This window comes from Phlebotomus papatasi, chromosome 2 (assembly GCF_024763615.1).
Source record: "Phlebotomus papatasi isolate M1 chromosome 2, Ppap_2.1, whole genome shotgun sequence".
Lineage (NCBI taxonomy): Eukaryota > Metazoa > Arthropoda > Insecta > Diptera > Psychodidae > Phlebotomus > Phlebotomus papatasi.
The window spans coordinates 70,189,342-70,214,968 of record NC_077223.1 but is presented as its reverse complement, the minus strand read 5'-3'; the positions used below and the strand labels follow the sequence as shown (position 1 = coordinate 70,214,968).

The following is a 25,627-nucleotide window of genomic DNA, read 5'->3' as shown; positions in this document are numbered from 1 at the left end:
GAATGAGACATTTTTGTAAATTTGTAATTTAGAATTTAGAAATTTGTAAATTTAGAATTCAAACCAAATAATGAAAAATATCCAATATATAGCAATAAAACTGATCCAATATAAAGCATGCAGAATTAATTCAAAAACAATTAAATTCTGAAAATAGAATTAATGCAGTTACGCTACTCATTGATGAAAGATACAACATCAACTTAAAATATGTGCACAAAATATTATCAATGAATTTTACTCAAAAGATTTTTTTATAAATTACAACTTAATTACTAGCTTTACAAATTAAGAATAAATATTTCGTTAGAAAGTTTTTTTTTTATAAACTTTCCATTTGCCTCTTCCATTAGCCTTTTAGGGATTTTGGCGTTCGGGGTTTTGGCTCTTGGGTATTTGGCTATCGGGATTTGGCTACCTTCAAATAAAATCTAATGTTTAAAATATTTTAATGATAAAATATCCTTTTTTTTTAATTTTATTATGAAAGTTTTATGATTTTACTTTAGTTGAAATTAGAAACACAAGCATTGGAGATTTAAATTTCAGATATTTGAAATGATTATGAATTTTACGACTTTATGCTTATATTATAAACAGCATGTGAATGAAGTATTAATGAATTCAGATGTGTATCAGAAACACTATTCTCGGAACAAGTATTGAATCAGAAAAATTCTTGACGATTAACTCTTTGAATTATGAAATTAAATTTGTGACACATTAATTAAGTGCAATACTGGTTAGGTCAGTTTACTTTCAAAACTGCAGAAGCAATCACAATTTTTTCATCAACTTTTGGAAATATTTCATTAGATTTTCCCTCCTCTCTAACACTAAAGGTAATGAGATATTCCAAACGCCTATAAGTCTTCAGGGTTAGTTGTGCAAAAGCGCAAATTGATATTTGCCGAAGACACACTGAATTTACCAATTAAACACCTCAATTAGCATTTCGACCTGCCCTCGATAATTCTCGCCTTTGGCAATCGAATCAAAATCGCGCAACTGAAGGTATATCCAGTATTAGATTCTTGTCCTCTAGTTTGCAAGATCTTTGCTGTACCATTGATTGAGGAATTGGAGATGAAAGTCTTATTCGAGAGTATAAGTTTCGTCAGCTGAACAACTTTGGGACGGGCTTTTGCAGCATATAGCAATACTTACACTTGTTGAGGTAGATGTTTAAAATGAAAATTATCGCTTCGAAGTATGTAGTGGATTTCCACTACCATTTGGAATTGTAGTAGAGTCTGGTATTTTGCTGTGAGTGTTTCGTGTGGTGATGCAAACAAGAAGTAAAATACCTCTCGCAGTCTTGAAGTGGTAGCAACGCGAAGAGAACGTTCCGTTTCACGTCCGTCGCGATCGAATAAGTTCCAAGTGTTGTGATTTTGTGGGGTATTGAGATACCTTTCCAATCGTAACTTTTCTCCCTGGTGAAAATTTTTCTAGTGTTTTCTTGTACAGGTGGCAAATATTTTTTTTTTGCAAATTTAAAACTGTGGATGAGTTTTTTTTGGTAAATTGAGGCTTTTTAAAAAAAGCCAAAATCAAATTGTGATTTAATGTGCTAATGATCATACGCAACAGATATCTAAATTGGAAACATCTCTCTTGCATCTTTTTTTTTTAAATACCAATATCAAAGTGAAAATATTCCGGTTCCGATTCCCAATGGCGGAATTGAAAGACAAGATATGCCCAACAGAGAGAATTAACGTCTCATGAGTCTCTTTTAAGTTTAAAACCTGTCTCATATCTTCCACCATCTTCCATCTGTGAAAATCGAAAGTGAAGAGATACGATGGTGAAGAGGAAAAAAATGTAATCCATAAGAGACCCAAATGACCAAAAAATTGGGGCTCTTGCACCGTCATAGCACGGTGTTAAATAATTCCTTTTGCAAGACACATGACCAAAAATTTATGGTGTCAGCGCAATTATCGCGATTTCTTTTGAATTTTGAGCTCTATACAGTCAACGATTTTTGTGGGTCAAAAGTTCAAATGACACTCGCGTGTTATACTTGAAAATGCATCAAGGAAATGAATCTCAATTTATTGAGCAACTCTTATGGTTTTATTGGACTTGTGACATTTAACGTCGTTTTCCTGGCGTCTTTGGAAACTCGATAAGGCCTCAATTGATCAATTAATCCGTCACCGTGATTTTCCCACTCAATCACACATCCATTGTCATTAAAAAAAGGGGTGGCAAAGCATCCCAGCTTAGCAAGAAGCTCGAATTAATTACTTATTAGATGCTAAATATATCCCCTATACCTATCCCAAAATATTTTTTTTAACTATTTGTCTGGACTAATAAAATAGTTTAGTGGTTGAAACTCGAACAATTTTCCAAGTTGTTTTCCAATACTAATGTTTTTTGTATTTACAATGCCGGTTTGGAAATTATTTAAACTGATTTAATGTATCACCTAAGATATTGCCTAATATTTTGTTAGACAATTGAATTGAACTTTGTTTAAGAATTAATTAGCCAATGATAGTAGGGCAAAATTTGTATTAAAGAAATGTATAGGCGATAATTATAAAAAAATGATTACTGCAGTAATAAAATATATGATAATAAATAACATGGATTTGTCAGTGAAAATATTCTAATGGCCTGTACCTCTAGAGAAATTTATGTCCATAGTGAAATAAATTGCTAACGTTTATTTAGGAAAATCCGTCAATATGGACATAAATTTCTCTAGTGCGTAGAGCCCATAAGACCGCGACCTAATATAGTTAAAGCAGTAAGGGCCAAAAATTAAAATTAATTTATCGGTTTATTAATGCGGGAAAGCGTTTCAAAATTATTAGAATTTCAAAACCATTCAATAGAACTCAAAGTTGTCCCAATTGTTTGCAAAAGGTCATTCAAGGTCATAGTCGTATGAAATAGTATAACGAAAAAACCGCTTTTGAAGAGGCTGAAGAATAATAGTGAAAAAATATGGTAATATTAATTCTGTGAATGTCGAAAGCCTCAAGTCATAATCTCTAACTGTTTGTTCTTTAAATCTGGTAACGGGCATCTAACCTTTCTAGAATAACTTTAAAGAATTCTGATAAGAGTTTAACAAATTTAGATTAGTAATCGATTGACAGAGTTATACGGGCTTCAGACCTATGAATTATACGGGTTTCCGACTAAAGATTTAGATTTAGAAACCAGAAATGTTATTTGTTTCTCATAATCTATTAAAACATGTGCTTTTAATATCTAATCTCAAGTTAAAATTTTACAAAAAAATCTTGCTCGACAAGAAATTAGAGAACTTAAGCAAGATGGCTAAACCTTAGGTTTGAAGCCCATATTAGTAATATGGCTCAACTTCTCTAAATTCTATTTAGTTATAATTTTTTGGTAAATTTTTACTTAAGTTCGCATAATAATCGTAAAAGATTCTTTAGATTCTGAAAAATCAACTAAATTGCTTATTATTTAGAATTTTGAGAACTTTGGGAACTAGGCTAAGCCAGTAGTCTGAAGATCGCACTATAGGGTTATCAACTAAAGGTTAAAGATTAAAAATTTCGAGATGTTAATGAAATCCAAAAATTGTAATACATTGCTCGCTTTGTGGATTTCTAGTAATCAATTTCATGAAAAACATAACTTCTATATTGGTCAGGAATTGTGACGAAAAGTCCAGATTAGTTTCCAGTGCTACTTTACCATTCAAGTCTCCGTGGTAGGCATTCTAAGAGACATTTCACAAGCGCAACATTTGCAGAGATTTTGTTCACGCGTCAATTTGGGTGACTGGGAAAAGTTCAAATACCAGCAATGGTTCAATTTTATCTTTCATTGAGATTTCACCTCCCAAAGTTAAAATAGAAATTTTCTCAATCATTTCTTCATTTTTTTTCAACACTCTCAAAGAGGCGGTTTTTGCGTCTCCATGGACCTGTCATAGTTTTTTTCTTTGTTGTAGTTCCTCTTGGGAACCAGCTGGGTACAAAAAGGCCCTCTTGAGAAATAAAATTTGACATAAAGACCCCAAGACCAAAAGATATTTGAGTTTCTACTTGCTGACTTGGGGGAGAAATATTATATTAGAAGAAATGTTTGCAGAAAAAATCCAGCGATGAGATTTTTCTCGCTGAAGCGAGAACAATGATCCATTAACCCAGATTTAATACTGTAGAGAAATATGGTTGAGGCTCTTGAAGTGCACATGAGCATGATCGAGAAAAATGCACCATTCCCCCTGAAATTTGTATTACTGCTTCCAATGAAGAATCTTTCAATCAGAACCTATACATCACAGATGCGCGCCAAAAATGCTAATGCGATAGGCATTGAAATATCCACTATCAATATTGTATTTATAAGGTAAAGTGCCCTCGCTCAACCGGTTCCTTGTCTCGACCGGTAGATTTATTTATATTTCATAAATAGGTTAATTATTCCATGAAAAATACGAACTAGTGACAAATTTATAGAAATTGACGAAAGTGACCATCAAATATTGAAAAATTGATCCACCTGGTCGAATTAAGGAACCCGGTCGAGTGAGGGTACTTTACCTTAAATGGACTTAAATATTTTATGTCTTTTTTTCTGTAATTAAAAAAATCTTTTAAATGCTATTTAAAAATTATCAGACGTAAACCCTTCTAAAGTGTGATTTTAGCAAGGATTCTAGATAATTTTAGGTAGACATATTCAGAAATCAATTTAAAAAAAAACTCTAATCATGGCAGTAGTGGACCGATAATGGAAAGGTGTATTGGAAATCTTGTTTTATAATATAAATATCCATAACTTCATATCGATATTTGCTCTTAGCAGGAGATATTATTGAATTTTGTGTACATTTTTTCCTGGATGAAATACATTTTCAAAATGTTCACAAACAATAATAAAAAAAATAATAATTGTACATAACTTTGATTTATATTTTTTTCTTGATTTTTTTCATAATTAATAGATCAAAAGTCTAATTTGCATCTAATAAAACGTTACTTTTTGATAGTCACCATGTGTGAGAGGTCTTTTCTGTATTTAATATGCAAATAGCTTTTGCAAAAATGCAATTCCCATGTAAAGTTGCTTAAGTTTTTCCTTCATTGGAGTTTCACTTTTCGTTTCATTTTGAGGATGACAAGTTTTCTCATGACACAGAGTCTGTGGAAATTTTATAATTAATTTTATTCTTGAAGTTACGACCGAATTGATACTAATTCTAGACCATGAGCACAGTATCAATGTTTCTGCAAAGGATTTCTGATATATTGATATTTAATTAAAGATACAAAATTACGATAAACAAAAGGCAATATTTTGAGAAACCTTTTAAAATTTCAAAATAATAAAAGTATTTCTAAATATAAACAGCCTTATAGGCTTCGCATGAATCTTTTTTGGATAAAAGTTGATTTTATATTTACACAATTAATGACACACAAAACATAATTAAAAATGGATTTTGAAGCAAAATATCGATTTATTAATTTTTCAAAGAGAATTTTAAACTACATTCTAGCATATCTCAATTTTTAAAATCAATTAGACAATTGAACAACTATAAAAAGCTTTACTTTTTTTTTTTTTAATTTCTTACACGAATGAATGATAAAGGGATATCTCCGGTGATTTCCCATGAAAGGTAGTCAGTCTAAGAGGAAAACGCTTTTTTTGGTTTTGCCTAGAGCTTTCGATCCTGATGGGAATGATCCCCAACCCCATCACCTACAACTACACGATTTCTAAGAAAAACTTTGGAAATACAATTTGGTTGAGTGAGTTTAATAAATTGTCTGAAAAACGACTTTTATAATATCAAAAGTTACAAAGAACTCGTTGCGAATAAATATTTTAATGACCTTCCAGCCACTGAAAAAGATCCCAACGGAATCGAAAGTTCTGGGCAAAACCAAAAAAGTGTTTTATCTTAGGGTGTCTACATTTTCATTGGCAATCACCAGAGATATCCCTCTAAAATCTGTTGAGCCAGACCATTTTTGAGCGAATAATAAAGGATTAATATCCCAAGAAGTCAGGGTAAGCTTTTTTGATGAATCTGACCTAATCTGGCAATATATATTTTAATAGTTAGTCTTAAGTTATACATTTACAAATAAAAACGTCACTTTCATTAAAGAAATATGAGAAAGACATAAAGTATGCGAAGCCTGAAAGCCTTCCCCTAATACTCAGATAATTACTATGGCAACATTATCGTTGAATAACTAGCCATATTAGATACGTTTTTGGCTAATGTCGAGGAATAAATTTAATTACAAGAAACAATTTAATTTCTACAATTTTTTTTTATTAAAGAAACATTATTATGACTGTTTGTTAAACGAAAAAATGGAAATATTATAATTTCTTATAACAGTATGGCAAAGCGCGCTACTTTTGGAAGACTAAAGTTTCGGACAACTCAATTTTTTTCTATGTTTTTAAAGGATTTCGCCCATGGCTCATTTCTGGTAATTTAGAGCAATGGACTAGTTACTAAAGAAAAGTAAGTCCGAGAAAGGTATATAGTTTACGGGTACTATACCGACTCATGACCGATGCAGTTGGATTGGAAATTTCGAGATCTTTCAAAAAGAAAAAAACAAATCCAAATTTAGACATATAATATAATAATGGTTGAAATTCATTAAAAACATATTGGAAAAAAATGAGTTGTTCGCTAGGATGATTAACTAGCGGATGGATCATTTTAATTCAGAAATGGTATATTTTTCTTTCATTCTTTATCATTTTTAAGTCTTAGATCCTACAAAAATAAATATAACACGAAATGGTAGGCACATGTACAGAGAATATATTTTTATAGAATTTAAAATGTTACTGGTTTTAAGAACTGTTATCCTCGTGCAATCATTATAAATTTTGAGCCAGTAACATTAGATCCTCTTTCATTTGGTAAAAGTTTTAAAATGATTGCATTTGGTTTTATACTGAAACTAAAAAATAACTCAAGAGAATATATACCATATTTTTCTACTGAAAATGTATGAAAATGCTCTGTCTTGGTTGTTCGAATCTTGAGTCATCCGAATTATAATATATTAATGTATTAATGAAATGTATTAATTATAAAACCTAAAATTGTACCTGTAACTTGTACTGGGACACGAACCTACAAATTATTATTATTAATCATTCAGAATTAATTTTAAAATAATAATTTTTTTTGTGCATTATTAGATAATGAAAAAGAAAAGAGTTTGTAAATTTTTAAAGCTTAAAAACGTTTAAATATTGTTATCATAGGAAGTATTAAAAAGATGTGAACTATCTTAGTATCGGAAATGCTGTTCAAAGTATGTAAATCATTATTTACTGAACAAAAAATATTGAACTGATTGATCATTTCGAATTTTCCTTTTGTTTACATCAACCTAAAGTAAGCGTCATTATTTTTTGCGCCCGACTGTATCACAACAAAATCTTCTTGTTTTGTTCGTTTCCCTTGGATTATCAAATCTACAGCCCTAAACAGTAAAATTATAACGCTTTTAGCTACTTGCTATTTTTTTGTTCAGTTATTTGCTTTTTAAGTTGCCTATTTCTTGTTCATTTCCAATTATTTTATTGTCCTATTTGGTTGAAGTTTGTGTACTTTTTAAATATCTTTGGAGAATGTGTTAAATGCCATGTTCTTCTTTCTCGCAAAAAAACGTGTTCACAAAGTTTTTCTTGGGCAAACAATAACTATGCTATGCATCATCATTATAATATCTATGTGATTTATGAGTGAAATACTTATTCATATTTGTTTTCAATATTCATGCCAACGAGCTCACGATTAAATCGTCCAACGTACTTAAAATTGTAGATTGCAGTAAAACCACAAATATTCATGAAAGATTTCAATATGTCAATTTCATTATATAATTTAATGAAACTACTTTTGGTCTTCAATTTCAGCCACTGGTCTTTTAGTGATAGTAAAAATTTTTCATTGAGTCCATAATGGAATGAGGCTACTTTCGGTGTATATACTTTTTGTCCGAGTTGGAGAAAAAAGAGAGAGAAATATTAAATAACACTGTAAAAATTGAAATGTGTTTAGTCATTTTATTTTTACGTCATATGGTCTATAAAATCAATTGGAGTACAATTTTAATAATTGTTGCACCAAGCGTGTTAGCTCGCTTGGCGTCCCTCCGCTTGAAAACACCTGGGGAAGGTGCGAAGTGAGGTAAATAAATAAAATAAAAACGAAACACAAAAATTGATGACATGTGCGTAATCATTGTGTGACCTTCTCATTTTGGTGTGTAAAGTGATTAAGGTGAAATCAGTTGAAAAGTAGATGAAAACTTGCGAAAGAATTTGATGCAGCAATCAAAATGATCAATTGATTGGATATAAAAAGATGATCTCGGCATAGAAAAAAATATGCAGGTCTTCGAAAAGTGATAGATAATTAAATTTAAAAGCCATTAATGGAAGTGCCAAAAAGCAATTGTGCAAGATTTTTATTGGAAGTCTGAAGTTCATTAATGTCCAAATAGAGCACGAAGTCTATTGTATTTGCTCAATTGAGTATTTTCAATACTATATATTTTCACTTCCGTTTCTAAATTTCTTGTTTTATTTACTTTGTCTTATTCACTGACACATAATTTCCTCAACACGCGCTACTCTGGCTTTCTCAAGAATTATTTTCCCGCGCAATTGCTCAATCATCACCTTTTCCCTCCGGATGACCTCTTGAATGGATTGGAGATGCTTAACCATGATATTTTGACCCTCAATCACCACTTCATCATCCAATGCGTCAAATTGAATCTCCAACGTTTATCTTTCTTTACACAGAGTAAATGCAATTTCCTTGCAATTTCCACAATTTTTCTCTTCCTATGCAATTTGCAGGCATATCGCATTACTTCTCTTTTATTCTTTTTTTTTGGCATTATGCACGAGAATATTATCTCATTTATTGCTCTATATTGTCTGCAACACTTTTTCTCCACTCTCTCGAGCCATTGCATAATTGTGCAATTCCCACAATATATAATTCACACAAATATATGCCTCTCGAGAGGTGAATCAATGTGAGATTTGTGCGTGATCGAGATAGAGAACACCATTCATCATCCTAAGTGGAAAATCCATATCAGGTTTCTTCCGCGGTTTTCTTCAAGAGCACTTTCGTTCTTCCGGTGACATGCCATCACAGAGACAATAGAAAACATTAAAGCAATCAAACAAATATTCCAATATTACAAATACATAACTCTGGAGTTTTCTTAGATAATCTGGTAATTTCTAAGTGCTCCAAGTTTGTCGAATAATCTTATTAATGCCTTTGTTGATTAATGCTTCTACCTCAAACTCAATGACTAAGACAGAATGTATGAGCAATTGAATTCCAAAGTTGATCTAACTATATTAAACTTTTTGAAGATTCAACCTTCTAATGAAGCTGGTGCATTAGATTAGAGTGAAAAGGATATATCCGGGATATCTTTTTTTTTACTCATATTTTTACCCAAATAAAGTGAAACTTGTCATATGGGTACTATTTTTATTGAATTACTCTATCTTACCGTAAGAGATTATTCTGCACTTTTAAAGCACAAAGTGTAAATCCTCAAAAAATGCTATGACCAATTTTATGATAATATTTGCCCCAGCCACTAAAGACCGAGCTGAAAGCTCTGAAAAAAGTTATTGTTTTTCTAATGACCACTACAAATTGGAAGTAATTTTCGTTAAAAATTGTCTTTGAAAAAATGGTGTGTCCGCCTACAGTGATAGGGAAATTTTCTTTAAAAAGCATTTTTTTTTACAAAAATTACTTTTTGTGTATAAAGACCGTAAGAGTGATTCCATTTCTCCAACGAGCTCCGGTTCCCATTAACAAATTAAAAATGAGTTATTCTGACTTTATTTTGCTACTTGGGTATACTCTGTACTAAGCTGAAAATCTTCGTTAATAAAAATATATTTTGAGACCAACAATAAACTAATTTCCAACATTTTTTTTCGGAGAAGTCGCCAATTAATGACGAAAAATGAATTAATAAAATGAATACACAACATTCATTTGCAAGTTAGTGAAATCACTTTGGGTATCCCTGAGCTCTAGCCACTCTCTTACTTCAATATTACGTTGTTTTTACCTTAGTGAAATTGCCCTTATCATAGTGTTAATTTTTATTAGTAAAGTAAGTTTATTAGTAAATAAAGTAATTTTATTAGAAGGTATGCATTGCGGATGCTCAAATAATTTTTATATACGCAGGATAAAATTAATGTAATGTTGACTTCATTTTATTGCTTGGGTATACTTTAAAACAGCAATAAAATTATTAGGGGACATCGGGGCAGAATTAGTCACGCATGGTATTAGACAGTGGGATGTTATAGCCTGCCGTAAAACGAATATTGAAGATACCACTACTTACTCGAAGAAAACACATCCCTTTCGAAAACAACACTGAAAAAAAAATGTTTCGTCAAATAGTTCGTAAATGTTTATGAATTCATACTGGGGACTTACGGCGTTATCACACTTGCACATTAAAATTTTAATATGATTCACATTAAATGTCGTTTGTGAGCGACCAAATATGTTATTTGTATCCTTGAGTCACTTAATATTTGAGGTTTTTCTATATATTGATAAAGAAGTGGACTTGGCCTGCAAAAAAAAACGTTTAAATTTACCTAAAGCATAAATATTTTTCACATTAAAAAATTAAAGAGAAAATCGCATTAATTTTTCGCATTAATGCTAAAAATCAATTTATATCAAATTTTGCGGGCCAAGTCTACCTTTTTTATCAACAAATAGATCAAATTTTGATTATAAAATGATTCAAACACACAAATTACACATTTGGACTCTCACCAGCGACAATTAATGTGAATCATATTAAAATTTTAATGTGCAAGTGTGATAACACAGTTACAAAAAGTTCGCAAAGCGTATAACCCACAAACAAGTTCGTAAAAGTTCGTGTTTTTTTTACAAACATTGTTCGTAACAAGATCACTTGACGACTATTTTTTTATAATTTTACAAACATTTGTTCACAAATGTTCGTAAACACAAAAAATGTTCGTAACATTTTGTCATTTGTTCATACATTTTTATTTGTCTGGCAACATATATATACGATTCACGAGCATTTTTTAAGTTCCCAATAAGAATTCACAAACATTTACGAACAATTATTTTACAAAATATTTTGTTCTGTGCAGTAAGGGCATCAATGTTTAAACTTTGTAAAATTTTCTTTGTATGTACATTAGATATTTTAAGCAGAAACTCGAAGTGTAAAGTTAAAAATTCAAAATTTAAATATCAAACTCAGTAAATATTTAGGTTTTCAGGCTTCGCACATATTCTGGCTTCGAACAATTCATATTTTTTCGATTTGTTCCATATTCCTTAAATGAGACTGACTTATCTTTTAAGAAACACATGCCATATGTACAATATATGCTATACGTCAAATACCCTAAATGAATATGGAAAAAATATGAAATGTTCGAATCCAAAACGTGTATGAAGCCTGGATGACTTCCCCAAGAGAATTTAAGTATTTATTCATTTTATTTGCGACTGCCATTATTCTTAATTTTCTAATTGATTGCTTGTATAACTTTTTGAAAAAAATCTGATCTACAACTAATGTCGTCAGTAATATCTTTTGTTTCAATTTATCTACTGAAACAATCTTTATGATCACATATGTTTTTTTTTCAATAAATCAACTAAAGACTTGGAATAGCATACTCTAAGCTAGGTTTGACTTCCTATAGGGTAAGTGTGCCAAATTTCGGCATAGTTGCTTGCAAGTGCCAAAGTCTTAGCTTTTAAATGTAATATTTTTAATACAAATTGATTTTTTTGTTACTTCTTTTCAAGGAGTATTGCTTGGAATCTTGTAGACAATTTATCGTTTTTATTGCCTTTAAAATCATTCTTAAGGCATTTTAATATGAATAAAAATATAGACATAGCTTTGGTGGCCTATTTCGGCTACCTTGGTTCTCATAGTTCCGTCACGTGTCCTTCCCGAATTCTTGGAGTCTTTTTCACATCATCTCGATCGTAGAATGGACATTTTTTGCTATTATTATGCATTGTTTATTCTCTAGAGTTTGCAAAAACTAAAAATTCATGAAATTTTGAGCAACAAAAGAGGTGGTTGAAATTGCAAGCAGGCCGAAATTTGGTACACTTACCATATCGAGAATTACAACTTTTAAGAAAATGATTGTATTTTTAAATTTATAGTATTTTTTAAATATCAGTATAATTAATTCGCTAGCATGGAAATTTTTTATTACTTTCAATATTTTTTTTTATTACTTAATATATTTTCCGAAAATTTCGCCACACGCAAATATAATTAGTTATTCTGAATCAAAGAACAGTTTAATTTTTATACTTTCTGTGAATATTAAAAATACATAAAAATAATATTGTTAAAGTTATTGTGCTAAATACCAAAGATGCGATCATTCCGTAAACCTCGAAGCCATTTCGCTCTTCACAAACAATATAAAAAAATTACTATTCAAATTGCTTAATGAAGTCAAGACCAGTGGTTTTGGCGTTGGTTCTATACACTTGCGAAAATTTGTCAATAAAATGTTTTCAAATAAAACTGCGTAAACATGAATAAATGTCCGATCGTAAGATTCACTTTTATTTCTTGTTTTGAAAGTAATTAAAAATTCGCAAATTGACACAACACGTCAAATAATAAGAAACTGTTTTTATAAACATCAATATTTCACCTTGTACCTCCTGGTTTTTCTTTACAATTTCTAGCGATATTTTCTTTTCACTGGAAATGATACTGAAATTCATGTTTCAAGAGCTAATGATTGATTTCTTCATGAAGAATTTTAATAATAATAATTCTTTATTTGCGTCCATTTTGGACCTTTGAATTTTAATATAAAAAAATATATATATTTTTTCATTGAATTTGTAACTTTACTGCATTTAGCTGAGATTATGTTTTCTGGGGAAACTTTCAAACTAATCCTATTGTCATTTTAAAATTTTCGGAAAGTAACTCTCAATTGCCCTAGAGAGATATAAATCTTTCACTTTCTTAATGTGAATTTCATATTTCACACCTCATTCAACATTCCATTTCATCACTCTACATTTCCAAATGTTCACAAACAGATAAATGAATGGATTATGATTGAAACTATTCATATACCATCTTGTTTGCATTTTCCCCATTTGTATGTTTCTTTTGAAAAAAAAAGTGTATATATCTTTGGCAAACTTGCTGTAATTGCACGGAATAGCAAATTGTTGGCTTAGTTTGCTCTTTTGGTGTAAAAGAAGGTTGAAAAAAAAAACCACCTCAAGTGTGTAAATGAATATTCGACTAAAGCAGACTTTCCACATTGGTATGCTGCAAAAATTTTCTCTCGGAAACATCACACATAAAATCAATTTGTGTTAGAGAGGAAAAAGATCTCAAAAAGAGAGTTTTTTTCGTAACTGTTGTTGTAGCAATTTTTAATGTTTTTTTTGCAGAAATCACTCTGAATTATTTATACCACACAAAAAAGAGTGTTTTAAACAGATTTTGCAGATTAGTGATTTTGTAGGAAAGATTATATTCGTGGGTGGTGTTTTGAAAATAAACAAAATTCAGCAAAACGCGGAAAACCTTGCATTTATGGCGCGAGATTATTCGATGGGAATGGTTAATTAATATATGAATTGGATTAATAGTCCAAAACTCACATGAAATCACCAATGAATAGGAAACATCTTGGAAAAATGATTAAAATTTCAAATAAATTCACATAAATTTAAGTATTTATAACATTTTATAATGTCATACGATGATTACAAAATATCTTGCTGGGAAACTGGCAATTGATGACGATTGAACCACATTGATTGGGACATTACCCAACTGACTTTGATGCGATAAACTTGACCCAATCCACATGCCAGGGACTTTTCATAAGAGTCACCATAATCCTCCTCGATATATCTCTCTGAAATACGATTAAGTTGATTCTCTCTGTTTTGGCCTGAGTCTTCAGGGAACTCTTGTTTATCAATGCAACCCGTGAAATGCCAAGAAATTGCCTTCAACTGTGCCAGTGAGGTGATTTTCTCGGTATTTCTCTCTTTCTCAATGAATTTTTCCTGTCTGTGCAGTGAGGTGATACAAAATACAAAAAAAGATACAAAAGATACAAGATACAAAAAAAGACCCGAGAATGAGATAGAAAAGAAGCCAAAGAGACACGCCAAGAGTAGTGGATACGGTTTTACAGTGGAAGAATTTGGTGAGAGTTGAAAAGTCAAGAAACTTAAACTCAGTGATCTTCAGACAATCATTGAAGCAAAAGGAGAAATAGCGAAATTCTTTTACCATCGGCAACCATTTTGGCATAATGCACGGCAGAAGGAATAAACTCTGTGCTAAGTTATCCAGCGCTTTTCTTCGAAAGTGGTGTAAGTTTGTGAAAATTCTTTTATTGTCAAATATTGGATTTTCTGATTATCCAATCTGTTATAACTTTGAAAATGATTTGAAAACTTGTCAAGATCAAATTAATATTGCGCACTAAAAAAAATTATAGTGTACTTTTTGTGTTTAGAGATTAGTCACAAAACTTTGGAGATTGGTCACAAAATTAAGACGGCAGTGGACGTTTCTGCGAAACTTACAATAGATACTCAGTTTTAAAGCCACTAATTTTTTAATTAAATCTCAATACTGAAAAAACACCATTGATTTGTTTACACATTAAACTTACACAACGCAACTTAATTTTAAATAATAGATCATACTTATTAATATAAATCTGTTTTTTAAATAAATTGACAATGATGTTCATTATGCAAAAATAAACTAACGAATAAAATATGTTTGAAATACGAAATTTTTTGTAAGCGACAAAAGTGTCCAAAATCGGAAAAAGCATTGAAATTTAATTATGTTAGTCATGACGAAGCTTGGGAGCGTACGAAGTATGGGCACTTCCTCTACTGGGTTTAGCCCTTTATGGCCTCTACACATTGGGAGCACTTTTTGTCATAAATTGCTTTTTTGAAGGAAATTCCCTGCAGTGTTGTAGGGGGAAACGTCAAATTTCTGTCAAAAACGCAATTTTTGACGAAAATTGCTCCCAATGTGTAGACGCCTTTAAGAACGAGAGGGTCAAAAATCGAGGGTCAGAAAAAGTCACTTTTTCTTACTTTTTAGAGCAAAACCTAACTTTAGAAGGCCGTAGAAAAAATTTCATTTTTGGGTCACCGGTTACCCAATCGTCCTTAAAGGGTTAAGGGGTTACGTCTCTCAAAATCTACAAAAAAACACCATGTATTTCTCAATTTTTTATTTATAAATTTAATTAATTCAAGCTCTTAGGCATATAAAAGTGGAACATTTTTATATGCATCGTAAGTACAGATGACTTTGTCCCCTGTGGGTGACTTTGGCACTCTCCTGTCCGTACACTGAGAAAAAAAGAGGGTGCGATTAACTTTTTTGCTCATAAATTTAACACTTTTTATGTGTAAAAATATATCAAAATTTTTTTATGTTTATTTTACACCCTTTTAAGGATAAAATTAACATGAAAAAGGTAACTTTAACCCCCAATACACCTATAAAGGGTAATATTTACACCAATTTTGGATCAATACTGCAGGGTAAAATTAACATTCCTGGAATGTTATTTTAACATTTTCGGATTTCTCCAGTGTAAGCTTTTTTTTAAATGTTTAAGAACGGTTCTCACCGAGCCGAAATGGTATATAGGATCGGTAAAGACCATCCTTAAGTTCTAGAAGTAAAGAAAAGCTTACGAACAGGAGGGTGCCAAAGTCACTCTCAGGGGACAAAGTCATTCGCACTCATGGTACATTTTCTGAAATTTTCATTAAAAAATTCAGCCTCTGGAACTTGGTTTTCGGAGACCTTAAAAAACATATTCCCATTCCCAGTCTAATCACCTTCATGTGCACATCGTCTATTAATTTAAAAGTGATAGTGAAAGAATTCCCGGACACCCTTTTCCCACCAATTTTCGTGTAGGAATTATACAATTTTAAATGAGATATCTTGTAAATCTATGTTTAGTGGGTGAAATTTCGGCATAGTTGCATGCAAGCGTCAAAGTCTCAAGTTTGAAATGTAATATCTTTAATAGAAATTGATTTTTTTCATTCCTTCTACTTTAGGAGTGTTGCTTAGAACTTTGTAGACAGTTTATCGTCTTTATTTACTTTAAAATCGTTCTTAATACATTTTAAAATCTATAAAAATGTAGACATTAGCTCTGGTGCCCTAATTCGGCCACCTTCATTCTCATAGTTCCTTGCCCTTCGGGAATTCTTCCAATGCTTTTTCACTTTATCTCGTTTGTCAAAGCTAAATTTTTTGTTATTCTTTTGCATTGTATAATCTCTAGAGTATGTAAGAACTAAAAAATCATGGAAATTCGAGGAACAAAAAAGGTGGCCGAAATTGCAAGCTGGCCGGAATTTGGCACACTTACCCTATATGTACATATATTGTAGACCTGAGGAAGGAGCCATCTAGCTCCGAAACGTTGAGTTAGAGAATAAAAAAGAAGAAGAACCAGGTCAATATTCCGTGTTTTCTCTATTTAAAATATAATATTATAGTATTATATTTTATATAATATAAAATTATTTGGACGATTTATTATAATATTATATATTAAGGGGGTATGCGGGTTTGACATGGGAAAAAAATTAAATTTTGTCCATTTTTTATTTTTGAACTATGAAATTTCATAAATTCAGATTTTCGTCTATCTGATAGAGTAGGCCTTGTTGGATAATTTCACTGGAAAATTTTCAAAATTGAGCCGTTGAGAAATGGTATGATAACACCCTCATTTTTTCCGTTTTCACGTTTTTTCTAGTAGCTTCATCTGATATCCATAAAACTAGTACTTTCTTTTAGGATATGAATGTGGCTCGTGCTTAATAGTAGGATTTTTTAAATTTTTTTTTCGATTTTTGGCACAACTTTTTTCAAAAAAGTGTTAATTTCAGCCACTTTTTAATATGTTTTATACTATAGAATCCGTCAAAATAAATATTTCTAAAAACCCTCATGTTAAGCACGAGCCAACTATATCTAGAAGAAGTGTGCAAAGTTTCAGAAATATCGGTTCACGCGTTTTCGCTATATCTTGACAACCGATTTTGAAAATGGTGCTTTGAGAAAAACACGTATAAAGTTTTAAATCAATATGCGCGCGTGGGCAAAATGCATAATTAAAACTGCTCTACCTCCGAGAGTTTTATTCCGATTGACTTGAGATTTTCAGAAAATGTTCTTTTATTATCCTATATTTAATAAGCAAATAAAAAAATCGATTGTTTTGAAGCCTTCAAACCCGCTTACCTCCTTAATAGCTAGTCCAATGCATGAAATTTTCAGAAAAGAGCTATGGGTGAAATCCATAAGGAACATAGAGAAGAAATTGAATTGTCCGAAACTTGAATCGTTCGAAGGTAGCGCGCTTTCCCCTAAGTATGAACTGTTCGAAGCTTGAGTCGACCGAAGGTAGGACGTTTTCCAATACTGAGTTTATTTAAATTGAAATAAAATTGAGAGTATGGTTTTCACTGTGATGTTAAAAATTTTCTGGTTGATAAAATTCAACACTAATTTTATTTATTTTTTTTTAAGCACTTCTTTATTGCAATCTGTATAATTATAAATACAATAAGAAAATGTTCTGTCATTGAAGAATTTTATAAAAATTTTATTTATTTTTTTTTTGGAAAACATAAGGAGTTCTCGTTTTAATTTTTAATTGTCTTGTTCTTTATTATCATGAAAACATTTAAGCTCTTGTTTGTGCCATATTTATAAGGTTTTTGTTTATACTGAAGCAAACTTGATTAAATTTAGAGTAGTGAGAATTCTTAATGCTGAAAAAAAATTGGCGAACCAAAATAATGATAAAAAATTGGAATATACATTTCTTCTGCAGTTGCGTCAAAGTTTTTATCCTTCCAAGACAGGAAGACACGATTATTTTTTTCACTAAAATATCTTGTTCTGAAAGGATAAACCCTTTGACGCAATCGGAGGGAGTTTATTTTTCTATTTATAATGATATATTATAATGTCACGCAAGTGCTTTTACAATAAGCCACAACAAAAAACATAGCATTTTATCATTTTTTAAAAATAAAATAAATTACGTAGATTCATCGAATGCTTTCTTTTTATTGTTTTCACAGGTAATAAATTTTATTGCTTCTTAATTTATAAAAGGATTGACGTTCGAACGTTTAGACAGAGTCTCTTTATCCCCTCTATAACAAATCTGTTTTCAATAAAGGGTTTATAGCTCATATGAGCTGTATTCAGTTAAGCCTTTAAGCCAATTTTATTATTTGTTGAATTTTCAATCCTTTTAATATTTTGATATTTCTTTTGAGATAGGGGGAAGTGGGGCAACTTTGAAATTCGGATTTTTCTCCTATTTTTAAATGGAATTGAGCCATATCATGATGTAATTTTACTTCTCAGCCTATTTTTGGAGCTAAAGTGTATCATGATACGGCTCAGTTTTATTAAAAAATAGAAGAAAAATCCCAATTTTAAAGTTGCCTTTAAATTAAAAATTAAAATACATTCACAGGTGCCCCACTTCACCCTAAGAGCTAACGTTTTTACAAGATAAAACACATTATTATTAGCATTATCAAAGTTATCCTTCGTGGCTTGAAGAAAAATAAATGAAATTAAAATCTTTTGATATATATGCGTTCTTTAAAATTGTTCAGATTAATTTCCCAGTATTTATTAGGCTTTTCTAGAACGTTTGCAATTGACATATTTACTATACTATTTTGCTAATTTATTTTCTCATAATAATTTTTATGATAAAATTTGTTTTATTAGAAAGCGGATGTTTATTTAAAATACCCATATTCGCTTTGAATATTATAGTCACTAAAAATTGTAACTTCTTTGTACTAAATTGAGCCCTTTAAGAGCTTCCAAAGCATGTTTGTTATATCTGACTTTCTCTCATTAGGCCCTAAGTCAGAAGCTAAATCTTGCTAACCACTCAAAAAAACCTTTTAGTAAAGAATAAAAGCATATCGTGAAAGTTAGGATTTAGTTATGAATTCTCAGTACTCTCAACCTATAAAACACAATGAAGTGTTAAATATATATAAAGCTTTAGTAAATAAATAAATAGACCAAAGAAGAATTTACAAGTTGAAAGAGACGAGAGTTAAGAAATGTTATGGATTGTTCAGGGGCCGTCGAATGCTATTAATGCACCATCTAATAAAAATTTCCACATCACAGGAAAATGCAAAAATGACGAGGTTAACAAATGCTTTATAACACGTCAGGAAATATGACAAATTCTCCAATAAGGAATTATTTAACCTTCAAATTACCAATTTAACATTCGAAACTATAAGAGACTTGGATTCTCTTGTACAAAGACTCTTTTCAACCTACAAATTTTCCCTTCAACAATTCAAACTTTTTATCTTGCACAATATAATCATGAAAACTTTGTGTGAAAAATGCATCGAAACAAAGGTATGAATTTCCCTCGAAAAATTTTTTTTACCAACATTTTCTTCTACTCGTTTTGGTTTATACAACATAAACCAAAGAAGGGGCAAAACAAGTAATTTTTGTAGTCCTATCGGACAATCTCAATTGAAGTTAAAGCCGAAAGGTTAGTCGTTTCCATACTAGCTGCTGTTTTTCCAATTATATACAAGCAATTTGTGCGAAATATGTTTTTTGATCATATTCATCCTGAGGCGTTGAATTGTTTGAATACCAATTGGTTGGAATGTGAAAATGGGAAATTCTCGTTTTTGAGCATCGTGTGTCAACAGATACAAGAAGTATTTGTATGTAAATGTGTTTTCTTTGCAAATTATCCCACGACTGTTGCCTTTTATCATGCAAAGTGATAAAAGATCATTTTCCAGGGAAAATAGGTATCTTCCTGACGCTTTATTTGCTATTTATAAAACCTTTAATTTAATTATTCACCTGAAGACAAAAAAAGGTTGTCGGTATTCAAAGATAATTTCATCATAATTTGCACTTTATTAAGTGGAGGCTTTTATGCCAAAATGTCGCAATTTGTATGGGAAATTTGACTTTGTCATGCAACTTCCCACAAGAATTACAAGATTGTTGACATGGGGAGGATTTCAACGTGTATTGAGGCTTCTGTGGGGAATTTTTCTTCACTCAAAAGAAAAGATTCGATTGTATTCACTGACCCCCTGGACAATTTTATCAAAGTTGTTTCTTTCTTGAGAAGGTCAAACCTATTGCAACATTGACTAAAATTCTCTCAGGGGAAACCATAATGAAATTTTCTCGACAATCCCGTCGATTGACTATAGTGAGAAAATTGAAGAAATCGTCCATTTCAGCGACAAAATTCGATTTTTTCCACATGAAACGTCCTCGCCACGAAAAACATTGTAAAAACTTTAATTTATTGCCTCGGAAATGCGAAATTGCGTGCATGAAAAGATTTTTTTGTGCAATCAATGGTGCACCAAAGTTAATCATGAGGACAAGGAATGATGGATAAACAAGCCATTTTTATCTGAGATAATTGCTGATGATCACCATAAGGCAAGAGAAAACAGAAATCTCACCATAGCTCAGAAAACGAAAAAATAAACTTTATTTGAGAACAAGGTTTATGAGTATCGTTATCTGGTCAATCTCACTTACTTTTAGATTAACAATATTAAAAATAGATCTTTAAGACAACATTCCTCTTGACTTCGATAGCCCACATTGACAGGTATTAATCAAAAATTGTGCTTAAATTGCCGTAAACACGGCCATACCCTGGGTCAATGCTACAGCTCAAATAACTTTTCAATATTGCGAAAGAAGTACAAAATCGTTCAGACAACTCACGTTTTTTCTTTCTGCCTTGGCTGATTTACAAATCACTTTCAGGGCACTTCATTATTTATTTCAGAGATGAGCGACTTTTAGTATTGGTATTCGGCTCAACACACAATTTCCAAGTCTATTGGGATTGCACACTTTTTCAGGTTGAACCTCTACGTACCTTGAGTTAAGCATAATAATGCAATTTTCTCTTGACACTCAAACGACTTATTATGATAATTTTAACTGTGATTTATTGCTGAGACTACTCAATGATACTCCTTCTATCGTCATTTTCTGAGGAAAATAATGACTAGTTTCTTCGTGAAAATTCATGACTATTTGTCAAGTCCCAAGAGGAATAGTAATATAAATCGGGATATAGAGGAGAGTAGGGCTATATTGGTGTTTGTTACCATAGAAATTTGTTTGATGAAAACTTATAAAGCGATAAAATAAAGTCATAGAGATATAGTTCGACTTAAGATTTCGAGCTTATTTATTCAAACTGAAATTGCTACACATTTCACATATATTAGGTAATGTAAAAATTATCAGCTCTCATGAGATTTTTGAAAAAAAAAATAAAAGGGAGAGCCTGCATATTTGAGACGCGGTGAATTATTCTTTAATAAATCAAGGGGGATTATATTCGCATAATATAATTAAAAAAAAAGATTTTATTAAAAAAATAAATTACATTTTCGAACTCGTGTGTTATTAGCAAAGAGCTCGATTGGCATTGTTAGGTTTCGAACTCAAATATGACAATGCCACAAAACTTACAGAATTCCCCTTCTGGTGACATTCAAAATTAAATACAGAATGAAAATTAATGTTTCCCGAATTCTTAAAAATAAGCCTTCTAAGAAAAAAAAAAACGCGAATGCGATACGTTTCATAAAATTCTTTTTTTTTATAGATTTTCTTGAGATTTCTAAGAATAGCTAGATTAATACAGCTTTCTTTTGAATTTTGACAGAAATAAAATTTTTCGAATAATTACATGCTACAATATTTTGTACAAGACGATATTTGTTTCTTTTTTGTTTTTATTCCCTTATTTTTGTGAATTTATTTTTTTAGTGGGAGAGACTGGAACAAAATGTGACAAAATGAATATTTTATTTTTACAATAGCTTTTATTCCGAAAATATTTTAATCAGAACATTCTAATACAAAAATTTCCTCAATAAAACTTTGGTGAAGACTATTTTCATAATTTCGAAAGAAAATATGATTTTTTAGTCATTTTATTAAAGTTAATTTTATAGAGATTCTCAAGACTTCTGGGGCACAAATGAGGCATTGAAAAAGTTGTTTCATTTTGCTCTTGCAAGTAAAATAGGTGTGATTATGTAAGAATCACGCCTAAATAAATAAATAAATAGGTCAGATTGTTAAGCATCCCACCTAATATACAGTTGACATATTACGGATCAACATGATACTGTATAAAGGGTATAAAGGAAATAGGAATTGATGATTTATTAAAGCATAATTCTTTGACTTTTTAAACTGTGACTTTAAACTTTTCTTATAAAACTATAAAAAGAATTAAAAACTTATACGTTGCTTAAAGTATTAAAAGTTCATTTAATAACCATTTAAAAAAAGTCATGAAAAAACCACAAAATCTATAAATCACTGCTCGCACTACTCCAATTGATATTATTTCTCTAAAGCAACGAATAAACAATTTCGATTGATATTTATTGTTGTTGTTTTGATAGCAATTAAAATAAGATTTTTTTTTTTGGATTTGCGTGATAAAAATATGCAAATTTCATTGATTTATTTAATGAAAATTTTTGAGGGTAACAAAATTAATCACATTTTTAGTAATTTGTCTGACATTTGCATTTAATTTCACGAAGTATATTAAATATTGATAATAACATTTATGTTTTGTCACTAGAATTAATTCCTCTTGTAGTATGTGAGGAGAACATGAAGTAAAGGTGAATTGCGGAGTTTTAAAAAATACAATTCAAGGGTTTTAAAAAAAAAAATAGAGAAGTAGACCTTAAAAAAGATGCAAAATTCCAGATTTTCAAATGCAAAATCGAATCATATAGTGGTTGGTAAATGCGGAGGCAGCCAAAATCCCGAATGCCGAAATCCCGCAAGGGCCAAAATCCCGCACGGGTCAAAATCCCGAAAGCCAATATACCGAATGGTCAAAATCCTGAAAGGGATGAAATTATATGTAGGAAAATCTGTAGAATAATTTCCGAAGACACAGAAAATTTCCCTTTGCCTCCAGCAAGTGTGGGTGCAATCGTGGGAGTAGCTGTGACACTTTTAAGAATTTGGAATTTTGGCTCATTCGGGATTTTGGCTTTCGGGATTTTAACGTTCGGGATTTTGGCTTTCGGGATTTGACCTGGACCCTGGTAAATGTTAGTTTAACCATTTCACAAATTGTGTTTTTTTTAAATAATTTTTGAAATAACTTTTTAAAATAAGATTGTTAAACTTTTCTGTATTTTACAAAAAAAACAGTTTTTTTTAAATATAAAACGTTAATAAGACTTCTCGTCAAACAGCTTAAAATTATAATTTTACAAAATTATAGGAGGAAGTGGGGCACCTTTGAAAGTGGGGCACCTTTAAAATTGGGATTTTTCTCCTATATTTAAATAAAATTGAGTCTCATCGTGATATAATTTAGCTGCACAAACAAATTGAGAAGTTTAATTACATTATGATATGGCTCAGTTTCACTGAGGTGCCCCACTTCCCCCTAATTTTCACAATGCCCTACTCTTCCCTGTTGCACTGCATCATCGCTTAAACTTGAATTGCATTATCGATCTGGAGACATAGAATATTCTCTAATAACTGCGCTTAAGGTAATTGTTTTAGATTAGCTCATTTGGTATTATCGGATTCTGAAAAACGAAATCAACTTATCGAATTAAATTGTATATCTAAATACTTTTTCTCCAATACATCCTTTTATGTTGCGATTCTATGCTCGAATGAAACTGTGCATGACAGTTTTACCAAAGGAATGCAAATCTGAAAGTGTATCTCACAGAATGCATTTATTTGATTCAATTCACATTTGAATTTCACATTTTCAAACAAAAGATTGAAAATTCATTTCAATTCAAAAGATGAAATTGGGGTTTAATTTTAGACAATTATTTCCCGGTTAAATATCGCACAAAGCAATCTATCGTCAGGAAAATAATTCTGCAATATTTTGTGTTTAAGAAGCTTTATATAAATGTGAAAATCCTCGAATTTGTGGCGTCCTTTAGATTTGATATATTCTTCAGTTTATGAGGAGCTTTAGTGTCACAATAGCCCTGTGATGAATTCATTGAATCGTAAAACGAAGAAATCTACAGCATCTCTCGTACAAACATCACCACTAATCATGCAATCAAAGCTCCGGAGTCCAACTTCAGACTTGGCACGTTTTATTGCGCTGAATAAAATTCTTGATTACTGATTCACGATTTGTTCCTGAACTCTAAACTCACCGCAAATAACCCGGATTAATCATTGAGATTTCTCACACTTGTTTCCCCATCACTGCAAAACGTTTCGGGAAATTGTCCATACACCTTCGAATGACATCAAGAACATTAGCTTTATTTGCCCTGCAAATGTTTTTCAACCTGTTGAGCATTTTCATGGTAAATGCATTAAAAAGCTAGTGTTTAGTCTGTTTTAGATTATACCATATGTGATTCTTTTAAATGCTTCTGGTCAACAAACTTAAATAAAATAGTAGTGTTATATTAAAAAATTTTGCACAAGAATTTTAAAATTAAATGGTTAATTTTGATGTATATTTACTTCTTGAAAATATGCAGAGGCTTTCAGTCATCCAATTTAAAGCAGAAATATTTCATCTTAAAAGTTGAGACGATAAGAAGCTTCAGAGCTTTTCCTAATAGTTTTTATTTATATTAAAAATAATGTGATAAACGTAAAGTGTCCTAAACATATTCCATCTCTCCAATTAGTAAGATTTTCAATACGGAATCATATGTAAAATATATTCTGCGAATGTGAGTTCAATAGCTGTGATTATGAAATAACCTCAGTTAATTGTTCGTTGGCGACTAAACGTGTAATTTTCAATGGGAAGAAACCCATAACACCTTCTGAAAGTCTCTTAATTTAATTACTGGGAGATTTTTTGACCAAATATACGATGTTGAATTCGAATAATAACGGGAATCAAAGTATTGTTAATTGGCCGTTAATAGCCTTCTCGTGGTTTTCCATCTGTCCTGTTGAAACATTGGCGATGACCCGGTAGGAAACCGTTGATATAATTAGAAGAACACTCCTCTAAAAGTATTATAAAACCTCTTAGTCTGGGATGCAGAAACTTCTAATTTAATTTTAAGAATGACATAAAATTTAATTAAGTTTTTACATTTTATTATCCGAAAAACTATCTTCTAATTCCGTAAATCTCTTTTTCTTTCTTTACAGGGTTCGTCATAGCGTTTGCGCTGTGCCTTCTAGTTTTAGGTGTTCTAGTCACATTTGGATTCTCAGCCCTAGTTAGATTAGTAATTGACCACCAAGTGGCTCTACGACCGGGTGGACAGTCCTTCGGATGGTGGTCAAAACCACCCGTAGAACCCTTCATCCGCCTCTACGTTTACAACGTCACCAATGCCGATGAGTTCCTCAACAATGGCTCGAAGCCCATCCTTGATGAGTTAGGACCTTACGTTTACCTGTAAGTCTTCTCCTAAATACTT

At 31.1% G+C, this 25,627-nt stretch overlaps 1 protein-coding gene across 3 annotated transcripts in view; it reads left to right on the top strand.

Annotated features, from left to right (window-relative positions):
- LOC129804190 (scavenger receptor class B member 1) overlaps nt 1-25,627 on the top strand; it is an 80,052-nt gene that overhangs the window by 28,319 nt on the left and 26,106 nt on the right. The window contains exons 1-3 of one of the 3 annotated variants that reach the window (XM_055851274.1): nt 1,249-1,470; nt 14,147-14,446; nt 25,353-25,605. In XM_055851274.1, coding sequence (XP_055707249.1) covers nt 14,386-14,446; nt 25,353-25,605 — 314 coding nt within the window. In that variant the 5' untranslated portion in view covers nt 1,249-1,470; nt 14,147-14,385. Of the gene's footprint in view, nt 1-1,248; nt 1,523-14,146; nt 14,447-25,352; nt 25,606-25,627 lie in introns of those variants that run through there. The other 2 variants (XM_055851275.1, XM_055851276.1) reach the window with 2 other exon arrangements.